Source organism: Lycorma delicatula, chromosome 7 (genome assembly GCF_047948215.1).
Source record: "Lycorma delicatula isolate Av1 chromosome 7, ASM4794821v1, whole genome shotgun sequence".
In the NCBI taxonomy this organism is placed as follows: Eukaryota; Metazoa; Arthropoda; class Insecta; order Hemiptera; family Fulgoridae; genus Lycorma; species Lycorma delicatula.
The window spans coordinates 98,863,978-98,882,432 of record NC_134461.1 but is presented as its reverse complement, the minus strand read 5'-3'; the positions used below and the strand labels follow the sequence as shown (position 1 = coordinate 98,882,432).

Genomic DNA, 18,455 nt, shown 5'->3' with positions numbered 1-18,455 from the left:
TTTTTTTTTGTTATTTTTTCAGGGTTACTTTAATAGTCTGAGAAATGAAAAGATGGGATCTAATTTGGAAGTAACATTACTTTGTCCTGGTCCAGTGTTCAGTAACTTTCTTAATGAAGCATTCACAGCAGCTCCTGGAGAGGTATTACATTTATTTCAATAACTTTTTTCTTATATACTATATAGATTACAACAAATTGAAAATTAATAGAATTAAATAAAGAACGGTATGAATGTTAGTTTCAGTGACTACTGTTGGTAATAGTCCGTAATAATAAGTTCGTAATAAGTATTATAATTATAAATAAGTAGTCCGTAATAATAATATAATTTCCGTAATAATAAGTTAGATGTTATAATTTTTGTTTTTCTGGTTTTTAATTATGCATCTTTATAACATTTTTGTTATGTCTTTAATAATTAAAAACCTTAATGATATATTTTGTAATTGTTTTCCCGAGGTTTATTTTGTATTGTAACAAATTTCATTGCCTTTAAATACATTTTCTCTAATTTTCCATCCTTCATGGCCTGAGAGTTAGAAAAATGTATTTAAAGTGTTTTTCAATTTGTTTCATATGAAATAACCTGGATTAGGTGCAAAATAAAGCTGACGCTGCCATCGAGCTCAGTATAAACAAATCTGTATGTGCCTGAAATATACTACCTATTTTTTTTCCTCTGCCCTGCACCCCTCAGAATTCCCCTCTATGTTTCAGAATTGGCAATCTGTAATTATCTGTGCGTACTTGTAACAGCCTCGTCTCATATTGTACTGTCTATTGTGAAAATCTAGTTGTTACCGTTTTACTAATACACGGTTTTATTGTATTTCTAGCAAGTATATGCTTTCTTAAAGATATTATTTGATATTCATTTTTTCTCCATCATGTCAAATTGTAAGAGAAGAAAATTAAATGACGAAAACAGAACATTTATTGTGGATTGGGAGTTTGATTTTTTATTTATTTTTGTGAAAGATAAAATTGTGTGTTTATTGTGCAGTACAGTTTTAACTACTTTGAAAAAAGCAAATGCAAATAAACACTACTTGACTCACAAAGAACATAAGTATTTCAATTTTAGAAGGTAAATCTCAACAAGCTGCACTTCAAAAATTGAAAAATGAAAAGCATCATCAACTGGCGTATTTAGTGCTTTTCTAAAGAAAAATACCACTACAGTTGATGTCGCTTACAAAATAGCACATGTACTTGGAAAAAGAGGCAAACTATTTAGTAATGTAGAAATAATTAAAGAATGTATTGTTGAATCAATGGGTATGTTAGATAATTTAAGATTTAGATCGGCCTAGTTTTATTGTTAAATCTAAGGCAGTAACAAAAGGTTCAGGTTAATTTAGGGGGTGACGAAAAGTTTTCAACAATGTCATTAGTTAATGTAGTAGTAAACAAGAGCTGAATATCTTTACATTTTTCAAAATCACTATCGGGTGGTAGAATAAATTCATTAGACGAGAAGTTATCTTTATTATCACAAAGAATTGGGTGTTGACATAACCAAAGAGGTTTACGACACTAAAGATTAAGTTTTTGTAATTTTTCAGGAAAACAACCTTGAGACTGAATATCATCAGGATTGTTAGATGAATTAATGTGATGCTATTTGGCATTAAAATAAAAGTGTTGTATTTCTGAAACTCGAATGGCAATAAATACCTTCCACCTTGAGAATTCACATTGAATCCAGTTAAGTGCTGCCATAGAATCTGTGTATAAATGAATCTTGTTTGTGTGCGTATTTAAGGATTTAATTACTTGATTAGCTAAATGGGTTTGTAAGCACATAATTTCAATGAAATTTCTTCATTGGAATAGATAATTCTGACATATGTACAACCCTTTAGTGATGAATGAGCAAAACTATGTATTTGAAAAGAATTGATAGTAATATTTTTTTCTTAATTGCTCTAGAAATATTAATATATTGTTTACTAAACTTAAGTAAGTATATAGATCTCTTCCTTTTGAATTTAGCTTGTTATTTAAAAATTTTTTTTCACATTATTTAGAGAATCATCAAGGTTTGTCTCAGGTACAAAAGAAGAGTCTGTTTGTTAAACTGGTTGTTAATGGGTAGGTTTCTAGCCAGTATGTAACCGAATACTGTTTCTTGTATTATTGTTTATTGATATCTGCGTATGAATTTATTCACTTTTATGAATCAAGAAAGAACTGAGCACCAGTTAAAATATTAATTTTGGATGGAATGCTGAAATTTGGTTTGGCTAGAAATAAATTTTTGAGCAGGTTAAAATGGCTTATTATATGAAAGAAGTCAGATGGTAGGTTTTGTAATACGGCACATTACATTGTACATTAAAATCATAGTTTGCAAAACAGGATTCTAATGTAATGTTCCATTAGATTCTAAAGATTCTAATGGGACAATATATGCAGACTAACAGCACAAATTCTCATTGATAGATTATTCTCTATGAGTTTAAGCCCCATTTTATTTGCGAACTTGGCAGTGTAAAAATTCACTTTGCTTAGCAGTACTTTAACAAATGATGTTATTACCAAGACTGTCCTTTGTGTTACTTAAGACAATAGATAAAAGACAATTTCTATTTGTTTACAGTTTTAGAGAGCAATGTGCATTAATATCAGTTTTAATGTCAGTATTGTCTTGTGAATTGATAACATTTTTTCTTACAAATCCTACAAACAGGGACAATCCTTGATAAGATAACCAGGGCAAAGGTAATTGAAACAAATGTTGCATATCAAGAATTTCTTTGCACTTACTGATATGTAATTCAAGAAACTTATCACATTTATGTGAAAGATGATTTAATCTGCACATAATGCAAGACATTGTTTTGAAGTAAAATTTAAGTATGAAGTAATAATTTTTTTCTAAGATTTATTATAAAATTGTTGTGGGTCGTCTTGATTACTCATTGTTGTGAAATTAAAATTAGATAAGCTGTTGGGTGACAAATGAGATATAAATTCAAAATGTGATTTAATAGCTATATTTTCAAGTTAATGTCTTCTGATTTCAAGCAATTAGACTAAATGTTGAAATTTACAAATGTAAAAATTACATTAATAAAATTATATACTGTTAATAGACTCTTTGAATTGAATAAATGGGTACCATATTTTATATGTGGTGAATGGTTATGAGTAGTTTGTTATTACATCTGTATTTTAACAAATGGATTGCTACTAAAGAATTATCATTTGTAATAGATAGATTCTTTATCATTTGATGCAGAACCCTTTTAACGAAGAATAAACATAGTATAATTTTTGGAGAGGTCACTCTTACCATGAATCGAAACAATAAACATACTAAAATAAATATGTCTACTAAACTCTGGGAATTGAATGGGATTAATTAAAGTGTGAGTTTTATCTCGAGTGGAAAAACAACAACTAATTAGTGATGTAATTAGTGATTTATTCTACATTGTAGAGTAAGTTGTCCTCTATCTAAATGTTATTGTTAGCAACATTTTCATCAGAATCTAACTGTTCAGTCTTAGACTGTACTGTCTTCGTATTTTTGCAACAGTTCTTCTAAATCCTCAACTTGATTTCTGTTGAGTACCTTTCATTAAAATCAGGGTGAAAATTATTAATAAATTTTCATATGGTGATTTCATCACTGTATGTTTTTTCCTTCAAGTTAATAAGTCCTTTTAAGTTAATAAGATTTTGTATATTTTCCTAGTTGTTAATCATTTTGTAAGAATAATGAGTAATAGTAGTTAGCTAGCTATGTGTTATGAGTAATAGTAGTGTATTGGCTTACATGTTTGCTACATAATATACAGATGCTTAGATGTGGTGTTTAACAATAACAGCACTGTGTCCACATTTGATAGTTAAGTCTGTAAAATATCTTTGTCAGATTATCCCTTTAATTATTATCCAGCCCGGAGGAACAATTTTTTATGTATGAATCATGGTATATTGATTAGCTAATGCATCGTACTTTAAGGTGCCGAATGTATTAATAAAGAGACGTTGTTTGTTGATTAGATATTTGTTTATTTGAATCAGATTATTCTTATGTTTAATGTTTATTCATAATTTATGTCAACAATTATACAATAATTATATTGAAACTTCATAATTATTTACATTATATTAACACAAATTAGATTAAGTTATTTTATGTTTACATAATTCATTTAAGTATGTTTAATGTTCACTTGTTGAATAATTTAGAAAATCTAACTTAAGTTAGTATGTTCTTTAGGGACTCACACAACCATTAGCACAATAAAAAATAAATACACTTCATCAAATCTGAACAATCATAATAATTATTATTTTATTATACTGTATTTATATATTGTTATTTCCTATGTTAGAAAGTTGAAGCTGTGTATATAACACATTGTTTCACAATAGAAATTATATTATTTGTTACTGTACAGTCTGTCCCAGTTTCTCTCGTGGTTGAGATGCTTGTAAAGTATCTGAAAAACAAGAGGTACCTGTCAGAGTTACTTTCTTTGGAATGATGATGTTCAGAAAATTAGCCTTATGGTGAACAAATTAAATTACTACTTGTACAGCAGAATATCACCTACATTTTTGTGAGCATGATATGCAACTACATATTTGGCTTAATGAGTAAAGAAATTTATCAAAATTTCTTTACTACACACTTTTCTTAGTAAGTCTAATATAAGGTTAATTTTCTTATTGAATATTTTTGGGAGTGACTTGTGTCTTGACTTATGTCAGTTCACCTGCAATATATTAATGTCATTTAAGAAAGTGACTTCATCATTCATATTTCTTTGAACAAGGGATGGGTGAAACTGCTTTCATAGCTACCATAGCTAATGCTTTTATATAAACACATGAATGTTACTGTTAGACATATGATTTATAGTATTTTAGATTTAGATATCTAAATCTTTTTATTAAAAAATAAAAAAATGATTCATTCTTCTATATTGTATTGTATTAATACAGTATTATATTATAGTTTTAATGTTTGTATTATATTTATCCTAATAATATTGTTAAAAACAATCGGTCAGAGAAAGACAGAGACACTATCATTACCATGGAGATCAACAATTATTGAATTCGTAAGGATCATCTGTAATAATGGATGCCCCATTTTTTTATTTTTTAAAAATGAATCTATAATTTTTATCACCATAGATTCTACTGATAATAGCATTACTATTTTTGCAAACACTTGTTGTACTTTACAGAAGTACTCTTTTTATGGTTTATTGCTGCTCCCTTTTTTTTTTTTTTTGAGCAGTTTTCAGGCAGTAAAATGTTAATAAAATATTCTCTTGTTGTGGGAGGGGAATTTTCCCTCCCTTATATAATTTTTGTTATGTAGAATTTAATTATCCAAGATAAAATTAAACTAAACAAAAAAAAAAGAATTAAAATGAAGGAAAAGATTAAAATGAATAAAATTTTAATTAAAATGTGTCTTGTGCATAATAAATTATCTTCAAAATCAAATATTATATTTGGTCATAGCACTTTGGTTAACACAGATTCGTTGTCATGATGTAAACAAATATTGGTTCTAGTTTTCTACATTATTTAATAATGCACTTCTTTTTTTTTTTCAGAAATTTGGACAGAAGGTATCACCAACAGACAGACGTATGACAGCAGAGAGATGTGCCTATTTATCAGCAGTTGCTATTGCAAATAAATTGGATGAAGTGTGGATTGCGTTATTCCCATTATTACCTTTATGTTATATACTTGTCAACTTCCCTTTTATCACAAGACAGTAAGTTATTCTGTAAATTATATTTTTGTTTGAATCACTTATCCATTGACCTACCATGTTCTCTGGGGCTTAAATTAATTTTGTAATGTAGATTTTGAGGTTAGCATTGTGTTTTGTTATTTTTTAATTCAAGTTAACATTTTGATTCTATGAGTTAGTAAATTAAACTAAATTAAACTTTAGAAATATATTACATAAAATTTTATATTATCTATAAATACATTATAAAGTACATGGTATAAAAATACATCAATGTCAGTTATAATAAAAACAATGGGATATTTATCATTCTTTAATACCACTGCTGCTCTTAATCATTTTTTACTCATAAATGATAGCATATAAGAATTCAGTGTACGAGTTTCCAAACACAGGAAAAATAAATATCTTTGTATGAAGGCATCTGCTAGACATATGATTTGTAGTTTTATTTTTATAAAAAAATAATAAATAAATTACATTTAAAATAATAAAAAAAAAAAAAAAACAAAAAAAACTGCTGGTTATTTTCATCTTTTGTTTTTTGATTATTTTTTTGTTTGTTTTTTACTTCCTTGTACGAAGTAAAGGAAGTATTGTGATCACGAAAAATTTCAGTTTTCTGATTTCATTGGAAATATCCATTTTGACTAGTTTCACCTTGACGTTTGTACGAACATATGTACAAGGTCTGTAAATAAAGTAATAAGACTGGTTCAAAAAACTTTTTATTTACAATCCAGTTATACATGGACTCTCAAAGTAGTTCCCTTGGGAAGCCACACAATGCTTAAACAGTTTTCCCACTCTTCATAGCAGTGTTGGAACTCAGAAACCGGAATATCCTTCAGATGGTCAATTAAATTTTTTTTTATGTTTTCTATTGTTCCAAAAATGGTGTCCTTTGAAATGTTTTTTTAAAGTCAGGAACAGGAAAAAGTTGCAGGGACTCAAGTCAGGTAAATAAGGTGATAGAGGAACTACAGGAATGTTTTTCTTTGCCAAAAACTCATTAATTGAGAGTGGTGTGTGACAAGATGCATTATCATAATTCAACATCCAATTGTCTTTGATGGCTGGTCTCACGCAGGGAACTGTTTTTCACAGTCTGTCAAGAATTCCTCTGTAAACATATTGATTTACAGTCTGTCCTGTAGGCAAAAACTCCTTATGGACAATGTCATTACTATCAAAGAAACAAATTAGTATGGTTTTGATTTGCTAATTTTTGCTTTTTTGGGACATGGTGAATTTGAAGTGTGTCACTCCTTGTTCTGGCGTACTCAAATATCCAAGATTCATCACCAGTAACAACATTTTTTAGAAAATCAGGATCAGTTTCAATTCTCCCTAGAAGATTGCGGCACACTTCCACCCTGTTGTTTCTGTTCAACAGAGAGGTTTATTGGGATGAATTTTGCACAAATTTTTTCATATCCAATTCCTTTGTCAAAATTTGATGGACTATAGTATGGTTCAAATTCAATTGTTCTGCAATCATTCTGACAGTTAATCGCCGGTCGTACCGTATCAAGTCTCTGTTCACTAAACATTGTCGTCACTTTTTGGCATTAACGGTCTTCTAGAGCGTAGATTACGCGTAACTGATAACCAGCCATCTGAAAATGCTTTAAACCACCTAAATACTTGGGCTCATGACAGGGCGTCATCTCCATATGCCCTTTTCAATTTTGAAAAAGTTTCAGTAGCATTCTCACAGAGTTTAACCCAAAACTGGATTGCTCATATTGCTCATAATTGGTATCACTAATTTTTGTAACACACAACAAAAACTCGTTTCAAGAAAAGTTTGTTTACTTCTCACATGGCAAAAACAGACCAAAAATATTAATACCTAATATAAATCAGCTGTTCATATAACCATATGGTAACTAGTGACTTTACAATGCTGCCACTTTGGCCGCTAAAAAAAACTAGTCTCATTACTTTATTCACAGACCTCGAATGTATGTATCTCGCTCGCATAACTTAAAAATGATTAGCCATAGCATGTTGATATTTTGGATTTGGAACTGTTGTAACATCTAGTTGCCTCCTGTCTTGATTGCAATCGACTGAACCAAATGTGCCTAAAAAAGACAAAAATCCCAAAAGGATTAGGATTCTGGATTTTTCCCTAACTGCAGTAATAAGCTCTCATTGAGAGTTTTTCAACGATATCTCATAAGTAGTATAACTTGTCCAAGCCAAATTGGCACAGATCTGATGAACAGCATAGCTGTATATCTTGCTGCCTAATGAGTACAGGTTTATAATATTACTCGGTTAAAGACAGTATGTGTACGTTACGACTATTGTTTATTCCAATCAATGCACATAATGCAATACAAATTCACATCTTATATTTATTAGTTATTTATTTAATCCTGAGTTTATATATTATTAAATTAATAATTTATTTCTTTATTAGATACTGAAATAGATATCCTCTGTAATAATATGCAGACTAATCTGCTGTTACTGATTAGTGTTTAGGCCTAAATGGATTTATAGTTTTATAATTTTATAAAATATCCAAGTCAAACTCACACAAGATTGTTTATGCTATGCTCATCACCTTTTGTTCTGGGAGTGTCGAACAACTGTACACTAGCCTAGGCTAAGTCAAACGTAAGAAAAATTTCTTTATTCCGGTTTGTGTAAATAATTACTGAACGAACAATGTGTCATTCTAAACATTCAAATGAAACATTAAATAACCGTTTCTGATTCATTCAGAGATTAACTTGTTTTTGTATATGACTCCATTCTAATTTATAATGTATTTCCAGTTAAAATTTGTCAGTAAATTGTGTGTAACCAAAAAGTATAAGATTATCGTCTGATTATAGCGTTCTTTGAGTTTCAATTCTTGAAAGTAGTTGACGTTTTAAGTGAAATTTTAAAAGTAATATATTCGCGTTAAATTAGTAAATTTTTGTCAACTCTATTCTTATGGTAATGAATTGATTTTATTATTTTGCATATTCCGTGGAATTAACATGGAAAAGGCATTCAAAGGAGAAATTGCAGTTGGAATGTTTTTAGTGACCCTAAAAAGGTTGTAGAACATGTTGTGTCTAAAAAGAACAATTTAACAAATTACTGGTGAAATAGCTTCAGAAAGAAATTTTTTCTCCTCGCTAAGTAATAGGGTGCTCATGTTTTCACCCCCTCCCTCATTAGGCCATTCATAATGCATATATCTGTATGTACGTACGTATCTCACACAATCAAAAACGATTAGCCTTAGTATGTTGAAATTTTGGATTTTGTGTACAACATCTAGTTGTACACCTCCCCTTTTGATTGCAATAGACTGAACCAAAAGTGTCCAAAAAAAGCCCAAATTCCAACAAAATTGGATTTTGGACTTTTTCTTAACTATAGTAATAAGCCCTCATTGAGAGCTTTTCAACAATATATCATAAGTAGTTCTAGTGTTATAACCAAACAAAATTTTAATTAATGAAATATTTGGATCTTACAAGGGAAGGCATCAGTTTGAATCAGACTTCATCTTCCTCCTTATTAACTTCTTTTTATTTTAAATATATTGATTTATTAATAATTATTAACCCGTGATTGTAAAAATATTTTTACAATAAACAATAATAATAAAAAAAATATATGGAAAATAAAATCAGAAGTTATTAGTGAAATAAAATTTAATGTACTTTTAAAAATGTGTATACACAGTATGTCTGAAAGGTTCCCGAACTAAATTTCCGTAGTAAATACAAGCAGCGCAATCTCTCGGACAACCAAGGAACTATGTAGTACGTTGTCTGACAAGTGTGTGTACAAAATTTCATCATGTTTTGTCACTCCAGTCTCGAGATATATCTGGCCGTGTACATTGTGTTCATCTGACCTTGTGCGAGTTCGCGACATGGAAAAAGAAGCGGGATAAAATTTTGTGTTCGATTTCAAAAATCTTTCGTTGAAACTTATTCTGATACAACAAGAATTCGGTCATGAAGCCGCATGTCGTACTACAACATGTTTGTGGTGGAAGCAGTTTAAAGACAATAGAGAGTCGTCAGATGACGACGAACGAAGTGGGAGGCCGTCAACAGCTATTCACGACGAAAACATTGCGAAAGTGCACGTGCAATTGGTCAAACTGTCCCTACTGTTCAAACCATAAATAATATTTAATTAAACGCCTTATGAGTCGCATTTGTAGAATCCGGGCAGTTATACTCTTGCACGACAATGCCTTGGCACATGTGGCAACAGTTTTAACACGTTACTACACTGCAAATCAAATCACCCTCTTATTCCACCCGCCCTATTCACCAGACTTGGCTCAGCAGACTATTCTTTGTTCCCGAAACTCAAGTTGAAAATGAAAGGCCGCTTTTTCGACGGCATTCCGGCCATCCAAAGGGTTTGAATCTAGCAGTAGAAGGAGATCCCACAAAGTTATTTCTCCAGAGCGTTTGACGGGCTCTACCGGCGCCGTAACTAGTGTATAACTAGAAAAGGGTTCTGTGTAGAGGGCTGGTGTGAGTAAATTCGTTTATCTTTAAATCTATATTTTTATTTAATTTAGTTAGTGAGCTTCTCAGACATTCTGTGTATGTAATTTTATAGGCATCATTACATATGTGCATATCTGACAGATTTTGTGAAACATCTCGTTATTATTAACTGATAATTATAATTTAGAATCGTATTATTTTTGGATTTTGTAGTTTAATTTTATTTAATTATTCGGGAATTTCTGTTTAAAAATCTACATTAAAGTTAAGTACAGAGTGACTGAAAAAAAAGACCTTCAGAAAAACAACATTTACACTTAGGCATACATGCCTGATCTTTAATAAATTGCAAAAAATCATTTAGTTCATTACTCTTCTGATATTGTCGAACAATATTCTCCCTAAGTCGAAGTTGATCATCATTTCGTTTGTTTTTTAGTCCCAATCATTTAATCACTCTTTGTTTTGATATAATTCTTCAGATCTTAATTTGTACACACATTCTCTAGTTTTCAAATTTTCTTTCTCTTTATATTCATATCCTCTCTTAATTTTTTTATTCTTCCCTTGTTCATAACATTTTCTTCCTCTTCATATTCATTTTCTTGTTGTTTTTTGAGATATATTTCTTCATGTTATCTTTCTTTTTCCTGTCTGTTTCTTTTTCATTTTTGATTATTCACCAAATAATCAAATAATAAAAACTGAATATTTTGCACCGTAAAGTCAATATTAACATTTATAAGTGTACAGCAGTTCACAAAAATGAATATTTTAATCATTATTAACTTCTATTTACACAAACTCCAGAAATCTAAAATTTTTGTTAATCAACAACTCACGTACATGTGAATAATACTTATCTAGTAATATGTGTAATAAAGGAACTTTTACTCTATCCTAATATTTCATGTAAGATTGTTGAATTAATAATTGTATAAATATTTGATGTTAACAAAAACGAATATTTCAGCAATTGTGTTCACTCTATTAAAGAATTGGAGGATCGTATCTCACTTTCAAATGAATTGGTCTTAAGCATTAACCGATATGCATTAAAACCATTAAGCATTAATAAAAGTTATTATAATGTATTTGACGAATCTTTTATTTGAATAAAGTTAATAAAATCATTTCGATAGGATAATATTGAATTTTAAAAGTTTAAGCTAATTTAATTTGATTAGGTTTTATTAAGATTCATTATGGTTGTTGTGTGTTTATTTAGTGTTTAACAAAACCAATGTAACATGTCCATGTTTGTACATTTCCCTGAGCACCTAGGCACTGTAACTACAAAATGCTGCCTGTTTGAAGCAAAAAATATATTTCTCATAATTGTCTTGATAAATTAAAGCATTTTAACAAAATTAGTAATTTAAAAATATTTTTAAAGTGATGTTTTCAAACAGTGGTATCCAAAGAATAAGATAAATGCTATCAATTAAACTAGTATCGCCCCTAGCGGCTTAGCCCGCAGGATACAGGTGTAGAACTTCAAACATTAAAAAGTAGAGTTTTAATAATTATACTAGTAAACAAAAAACCTTTCGTGTACCTGGAATCGTACATGGTGATTTTAACTAATTTTGGGGTGCTGAATTCAAATCTGCTATCAGAATTTGTGGAAACTACTATCACACTATGCAACTAAGCTAGTATATGTGTAAATGATATAAAAAAAAACAGGAAAACTAATTTCCAAAATCTTGGATTGTTTGAGGGTGTAAAATGATAACTGTAATATCTGAGATACGGAAGAGGACAAGTCTTATCCATAGGTCTAATTTTTTCGGCTTTTCTATTCAGATTATTGTGTAACCGTTGTAATCGGTGAGGGTGTTCAATGATTAATCAATTATGTATGTTTAAATTTCTTTGTACAGTTACACATAACAAGTTTTCTTTTTATTTTCACAAAGAATGAATTTTCACTACTTATGCCAAACTTTCTTAAAGATTTCCAAATTCTTTTGCTTCCTTTGTCAGTTTTAATTTTTCTCCACAAATGTACGATTTTTTTTTTTTTTTTTTGTTTTAGAGATATCATCATAATGTGAATTAAGACAAACTTGAGATACAAATAAAACAAATACATTTTGTTTAAAAAAGCACAACCAGTTACATGACTCATTTGCTATACAGGCTGATTAAGTAAAAAAAATTACAGTTTATTAGATGATAAATAAGTAACATATAATTATTAATTTCATGTCTTGATTTTTTGTTACATGGCTTAATTCATTTAGTTCTACATTTGAAGATTTATTCTGTTTATAAATATTTGTAAAATAGAAGTGCAGCTTTTTCATTTTTGTCCTATGTTTTGTATTTTAAATGACTTCACTACTTTATATTTATAGATTAAATACAGTGTTTTAATATGTTGTTAGTGGTGATTTTTGGAAAAACTTTTCATTTCCATGGAAATGAGTGGCTGATTAACATTGTTTAATAAATATCATATAAGTATGTGTTTTATTACATAATCATAATACCTAAGGTATTCTTGACATAAAACTACTTTTTTTTCACTCCAGCTATTTGGTTTGATGTGCTTCTGTCTTCTCTCTTTTGTTGTATCATTTCCCTTCAACATACCTCTTTCATTCTATACCCATAAATTGCCTTTTTCTCCTGAGATGGAAAATTCTATTTCTCTAATCTTTGTATCCGCATTTACGTTTTTACCCCTCCTTCACTTTCATCTAGAGCCAAATTTCCTCAGCCTGGTTGACTTTAACCACTTGTCTTAAAAATGAATTTCAAAAGAATCAACTTAAAACACCCGACCCACAGTTTTCATTGGTTCCAAACTCATAATTTTTCCGATTTGGTTTTTGTTTCTTGTCACTACGGTTCTCATTTCTAAATCTGTGTTTTTGATACCAGCATTTTTCTTTTCTGTATTAACATGTTTTCTGATTCATGTAAGTTTGATCTTGATATTTTCTACAATATATTGAAATAAAGTTACTATATTAATAAAATTAAATAACACCAGTGCAACTTGTGTTATTGTATTCTCTTTTCTTAATTTACCTCCTCATTTTCCTCTTTTTTTATTATATTTCTTCTTCTTTTGTCAAATTGAATTTCAGTATCAACAATGTATCTTTTAATATTCATTATGCAACTAACTTACTTTTAGTTTTCAGCCTATAAAAATAAACCTATAAAAATTAAATTTTAAATTTATATTTGTGTATTTTCTTTTATTTTTGTGTAAATTAACTCATTCTCCTTATATTATTTTACAGGTTTCTCAAATTGGTCGGACCTCAAGCATTCCAAAAGATAAGAGATACAAAAGAAACAGTTGAAACTTAATGCTAATATTAGTTTCACAATAAGGTCTCAAACAGCTATTTATTATGTTTCATAATACTTTTTATACTTTTAAAAATAATGCTCAGGTTAGGTAAATATTGTACATGTTGCATGAAATATCACATATAAAAATAATTGTTTGTATATATTTTATGAGTAGTTTTCAGTAGTAATATTTTGATCAATGATTAATTTATAGTTTTAACTGAAGAAAAAGATATATTCTTTTTAATTAAAATTTTTTATGTTATCTGTAACAGAATTATATTCTCAAACATTGAGGGTTACTAACATCAATTTTGGAACCGGAGCATAATTTTCTGTGAAAATGGAGAAAACATTTGTATAAATCGTTAACAAAATATTTACTCTAGGCTTTCAAATTATGTATTTCTAAAGTTTCAATCATTTAATAAGATTATTTTATATGCAAAATTACAAATTTTGATTAATATATTATTTTAAATTTATAAAAAACTTCTATGTATATATTACAGATATCTTTAGCTGTATATTTTTTGTAATATTAAATTTAAATAAAATGTTTTCAGATTAAATTTTTACAAAAAACAGTTATATTCATTATTTATATAAATTTCTTCATTAGACAATGGAATTTTAAAATGTTATAAAAATTAAAATTTTTAAAGAAATCTTGTAAAATAATTGTAAGATCTTATAGAGACAAACATCTTTAAGATAAGATAAGATCTTGTAAAAATTGTAAAGAAATCTTTCTAATAAAGAGAATTTTGATTTATATTTCTTAGATTTTATTTATATGACTTCATATTCCTTATGTACCATGAATTATTATTGGTGTAAAATAACGTTTACGCAATATACACCAGTAATAAATTTTTTTATTAATAATAATTATAAACTAACAGTGAAATTGTTGGCTTATGATTTATTTGAAATATTACCTCCATCTTTTTTTTGTATTATTCAGAATACATTCTCATCCATAAAAGGATTTTTCATTTAGACTCAATTACCCATAAAAAGTATGTCATTTACAAGTCTCCTTAATGAGAAATTTTCAATTATTTCACAATCATCAGAATGTTAAGAGTAATTAGTGGTCTTAGGGTGTAAAATTATCAGACTGAAAAAGTTTGGTACAAGCCTGCCACAAGAAGAAGGACAACAGATTGACAGCAGTAAGTAGCTCAAAACGTAACAGAGCAACTTCATAAAATTATATAAAATGAAGGAGTTTTATTTTTCAATTGCTTTAGATGAAAGCACTGATAAACTGACTCAGCAAAAGTTTAAATCATTTAAATCTTCCTAGATTTAGATATATCCAAAAATGAAAAAAAAATATCCAAAATCTAGATTTTCATTCACTTCGGCGGCTGAGGTTGATCAGCGGGTGAAGGATCGGGCTTATTCTGACGATTGGCTCCTACCGGTCGAGCGAGACTCCTGGACTGAGGTTGAATTCCAAGCCACACAAACACGGAGGATACTCGAGCTAAAGGTTCATCAACGTAACACGACGTTTAGCTGGGAGAAGACCTTGATGATGCTCTTCAAAGGACATTTTCTGTGAGGCAGCTAGCCAGCGTATCGATGTCTGGAACACGAAAAATATTCTAAATACTCATGGAGACAATTATAAGGGGGATCACTTTTTCTCTTTTTTCTCACTTCCTGTTCGTCCCAGATTAAAACCACCCCGGATCTCCACCGATCCGTGCCTCCACTATCTCCTGACCTCAATTCCAAAAAACCCTAAAAATTAATCCCCCAAAAAAATTTTTGCCAAGCCAAATCCTTGCGTTTCATGTTTTGTTTGTGTATGGGGTATTTTGGGACATGTGTCCGATAGGTCACAAAAGGTGAGAAACGGATGGATTTGGCATGGCAAAGTTTTTTTTTGGGGGGGAGTAAGTTTTGGGGTTTTTTGGATTTGAGATGAGGAAATAGCGGAGGCCCGGATCGGTGGGAATCCTGATCGGTTTTTGTCTGCGACGAAAAGGAAGTCAGAAAAATAAGAAAAAGTGATCCCCTTATAATTGTCTCTGTGAGTACTTAAAATATTTTTCGTGTTCCAGACATCGATATGACGACTCCGTCGCCTTATAGCCAAATGGCCTTTGAGAAGCATCATCGTGGTCTTCTCCAAGCTAATCGACGTCTTATGTTGATGACCCTTAAACAATATAGTATACTGCAACTAGAAAACATCCAACCCTCTGCGCATGGCGATCTAGCCAAGTTAATTCTGTGCAATGTAAGCACCCAACACATTCAATTGCTGAATTTTAACCATATAACGATATGCAATTGTAATACATTATGACTGCCCCTTATAACACGCATAATACTTACTATTTACAGAGTCCTTACAGTACTTAAGAAGATTTCTCCTATTGATTGTTTCTTTTTCATTTTTGATTATTCACCAAATAATCCAGTAATAAAAACTGAATATTTTGCACTGTAAGGTCAAAATTAACATTTATAAGTATACAGCTGTTCACAAAATAAAGAATATTTTAATCATTACTAACTTCTATTTACACAACAAACCAGAAATCTAACAATTTGTTAATCAGCAACTCACGTAGATATGAATAATACTTATCTAATATTAGTGTAATAAAGGAACTTTTACTCTAATATTTCATGTATGATTGTTGAATTTATAATGGTATAAATATTTGATGTTAACAAGAACGAACATTTCAACAATTGTGTATCTGTTCACTTTATTGAAGAATTTGAGGATCGCATCTCACTTTCAAATGAAATAAGTTTAAATGAAGTGCAGCAAAAAAGGGATACATAATTTAATAGGTGTACAAGTAAGTCGTGTGGTGTCCACATCAGATTTTTTGTTTTGCGTACATCAGGAAGTGATACAAAACATAAATCATCTCAAGGAACATATCACCTGGAGTAGCTCCAGTTATACTTATTCCTGATGTTTTATTTTTAGTATCTTTTACTGATACATCATGGTCTTCATAAAAAAAGTTTTATTTTTCCTATACCTGGAAACTTATGCGGTTAGATTTTCTGCAGTAGTAGAGGACACACATCAAAATGTGTTTTTAAAACGATGGATTATGTAGAGCGTAATATATAAATAAAAATTGTTTTCATAAATAAAACATGTATTTTTGTATTATGGATACTTATGGGACATTGTATAATTAGTGTCTCTGAATATCAGTTTGGAATCTGGATAATAGATAATTAAAAATAATTGTTTTTTTTAATTAAAAGATTAATTAATTATTTTTTATTATACTGTATTTTTTTCTTCTGTTTGGAATAGATAAAAGAATTATAAAAATTGTTGAGCTACTATAAAAATACTTTTTTAAATTATTGATTTAATTGATAATCAAAACTAAATAAGAAACAAAACCCCTGTATATAATTTATAAACATTAAAATTCTGTAATGAAATTTATTTACTGAATGGAAATATATATTAATGGAAAATTGTTATTAAAATATTGAAATGAAAAAAATATTATTACATTGATTTTTCTGATAAATTTATTAATTGGTAAAATGTAATTTAAATAATAATTTTAATAACAATTATTTAAAATCAATGTTTCTTCTTAATGCAAAGATGTAGAAGGGTGTTGGGAGTGTCAATCTTTGTCATTTTTCGCAGTCCCTGACAATATGTTTCTTATGCAGAACTAATAATGTTTTACCAGCTTGGATTACCCCTCCGTGAACATTTATTATCAATTTCAATTTGTGAGATTAGTCTGGTAACACAATTAAGATTTACCTAACACAACAAATGCCACGCTTTTTAATGACGGATCGGTGTTCTTCTACTACTATCTAGATTCAAGGATATTAATATATGATACAGTGTATTTAATATTTTAAAAAGGCATTCGCTATACCTTACCACAATAGCATATCATCAAGTTCCAATGCAACTTTTTTTTAAGCTTCTTTGCATTATATCTTCAATTCTACGCTAGGCACTAGAAATCCATTTTATTATGTGTTCCAAGGAAGGTTGTTTTAATTTTTTCCTGGTCTACTCGTATAACCTTTTTATACCCGTACCCGTATAACCTTTTTGTTCTTTATGAACAGTTTAACGAGAAGGACTAATGAAATGACTGAAATGTTGTTTCCTCCTGGAATAACAACCAGATGTTTCATAAGTTTCAAAACTCTCTTTTTTATATTTTTGTAAGATGCCCTTTATGTGAACCTAATACTAAATTTACTTTTTGTTTCATTTAAATCATAGGTCAACATTTTCAAACATGTCTTATTCATTCTATCAAATTTTAATATGAAACATAATATTTTTTAGGAAAATCTTATTTCTTCTTATATGCACGTATTTGAATTCAAATACTTAGAAAAACTTCTATTTAAAAATCACGTCACAGTGTTTTGACTTTCTTTAACATTTCACTGTCTGGTTCTAAATAATATTATATTTATTAGTTCTAAGTAAGTCATTCTAGTAGGTATGGAACATACTTTTTTCATTTAATGTAATCTGAGATACGGAGGAGGGAATATATTGTTCATTGGTTTAGTTTTCATTGGCTTTTCTATTCAGATTATATTTTTACCGTAATAACAGGCAAGAGCCATTAAATGATAACTGTAATCTGAGATACGTAAGAAGCCTAGTTTTGTTCATTAGTGTAAATTTTATAGGCAATTCTATTCAGATTATATTGTTACCTTTGTAAACGGGGAGGGTGTAAAATGATAACTGTAATATCTGAGATACGGAAGAGGACAAGTCTGATCCATAGGTCTAATTTTTTTGGCTTTTCTATTCAGATTATTGTGTAACCCTTGTAATCGGCGACGGTGTACAATGATCAATCAATTATGTATGTTTAAAAAAATTTCTTTGTACAAAAAATTTTAATTTTTCTTTCAAAA

General features: G+C 29.2%; 1 protein-coding gene across 1 annotated transcript in view; it reads left to right on the top strand.

Annotated features, from left to right (window-relative positions):
- LOC142328194 (dehydrogenase/reductase SDR family member 7-like) overlaps positions 1-14,315 on the top strand; it is an 80,893-nt gene extending 66,578 nt beyond the window's left edge. The window contains exons 5-7 of the mRNA XM_075371767.1: positions 23-142; positions 5,591-5,757; positions 13,484-14,315. Of these exons, the coding sequence (XP_075227882.1) occupies positions 23-142; positions 5,591-5,757; positions 13,484-13,553 (357 nt within the window). The 3' untranslated portion in view covers positions 13,554-14,315. The remainder of the gene's footprint in view (positions 1-22; positions 143-5,590; positions 5,758-13,483) is intronic.
- Positions 14,316-18,455: the final 4,140 nt, after the last annotated feature.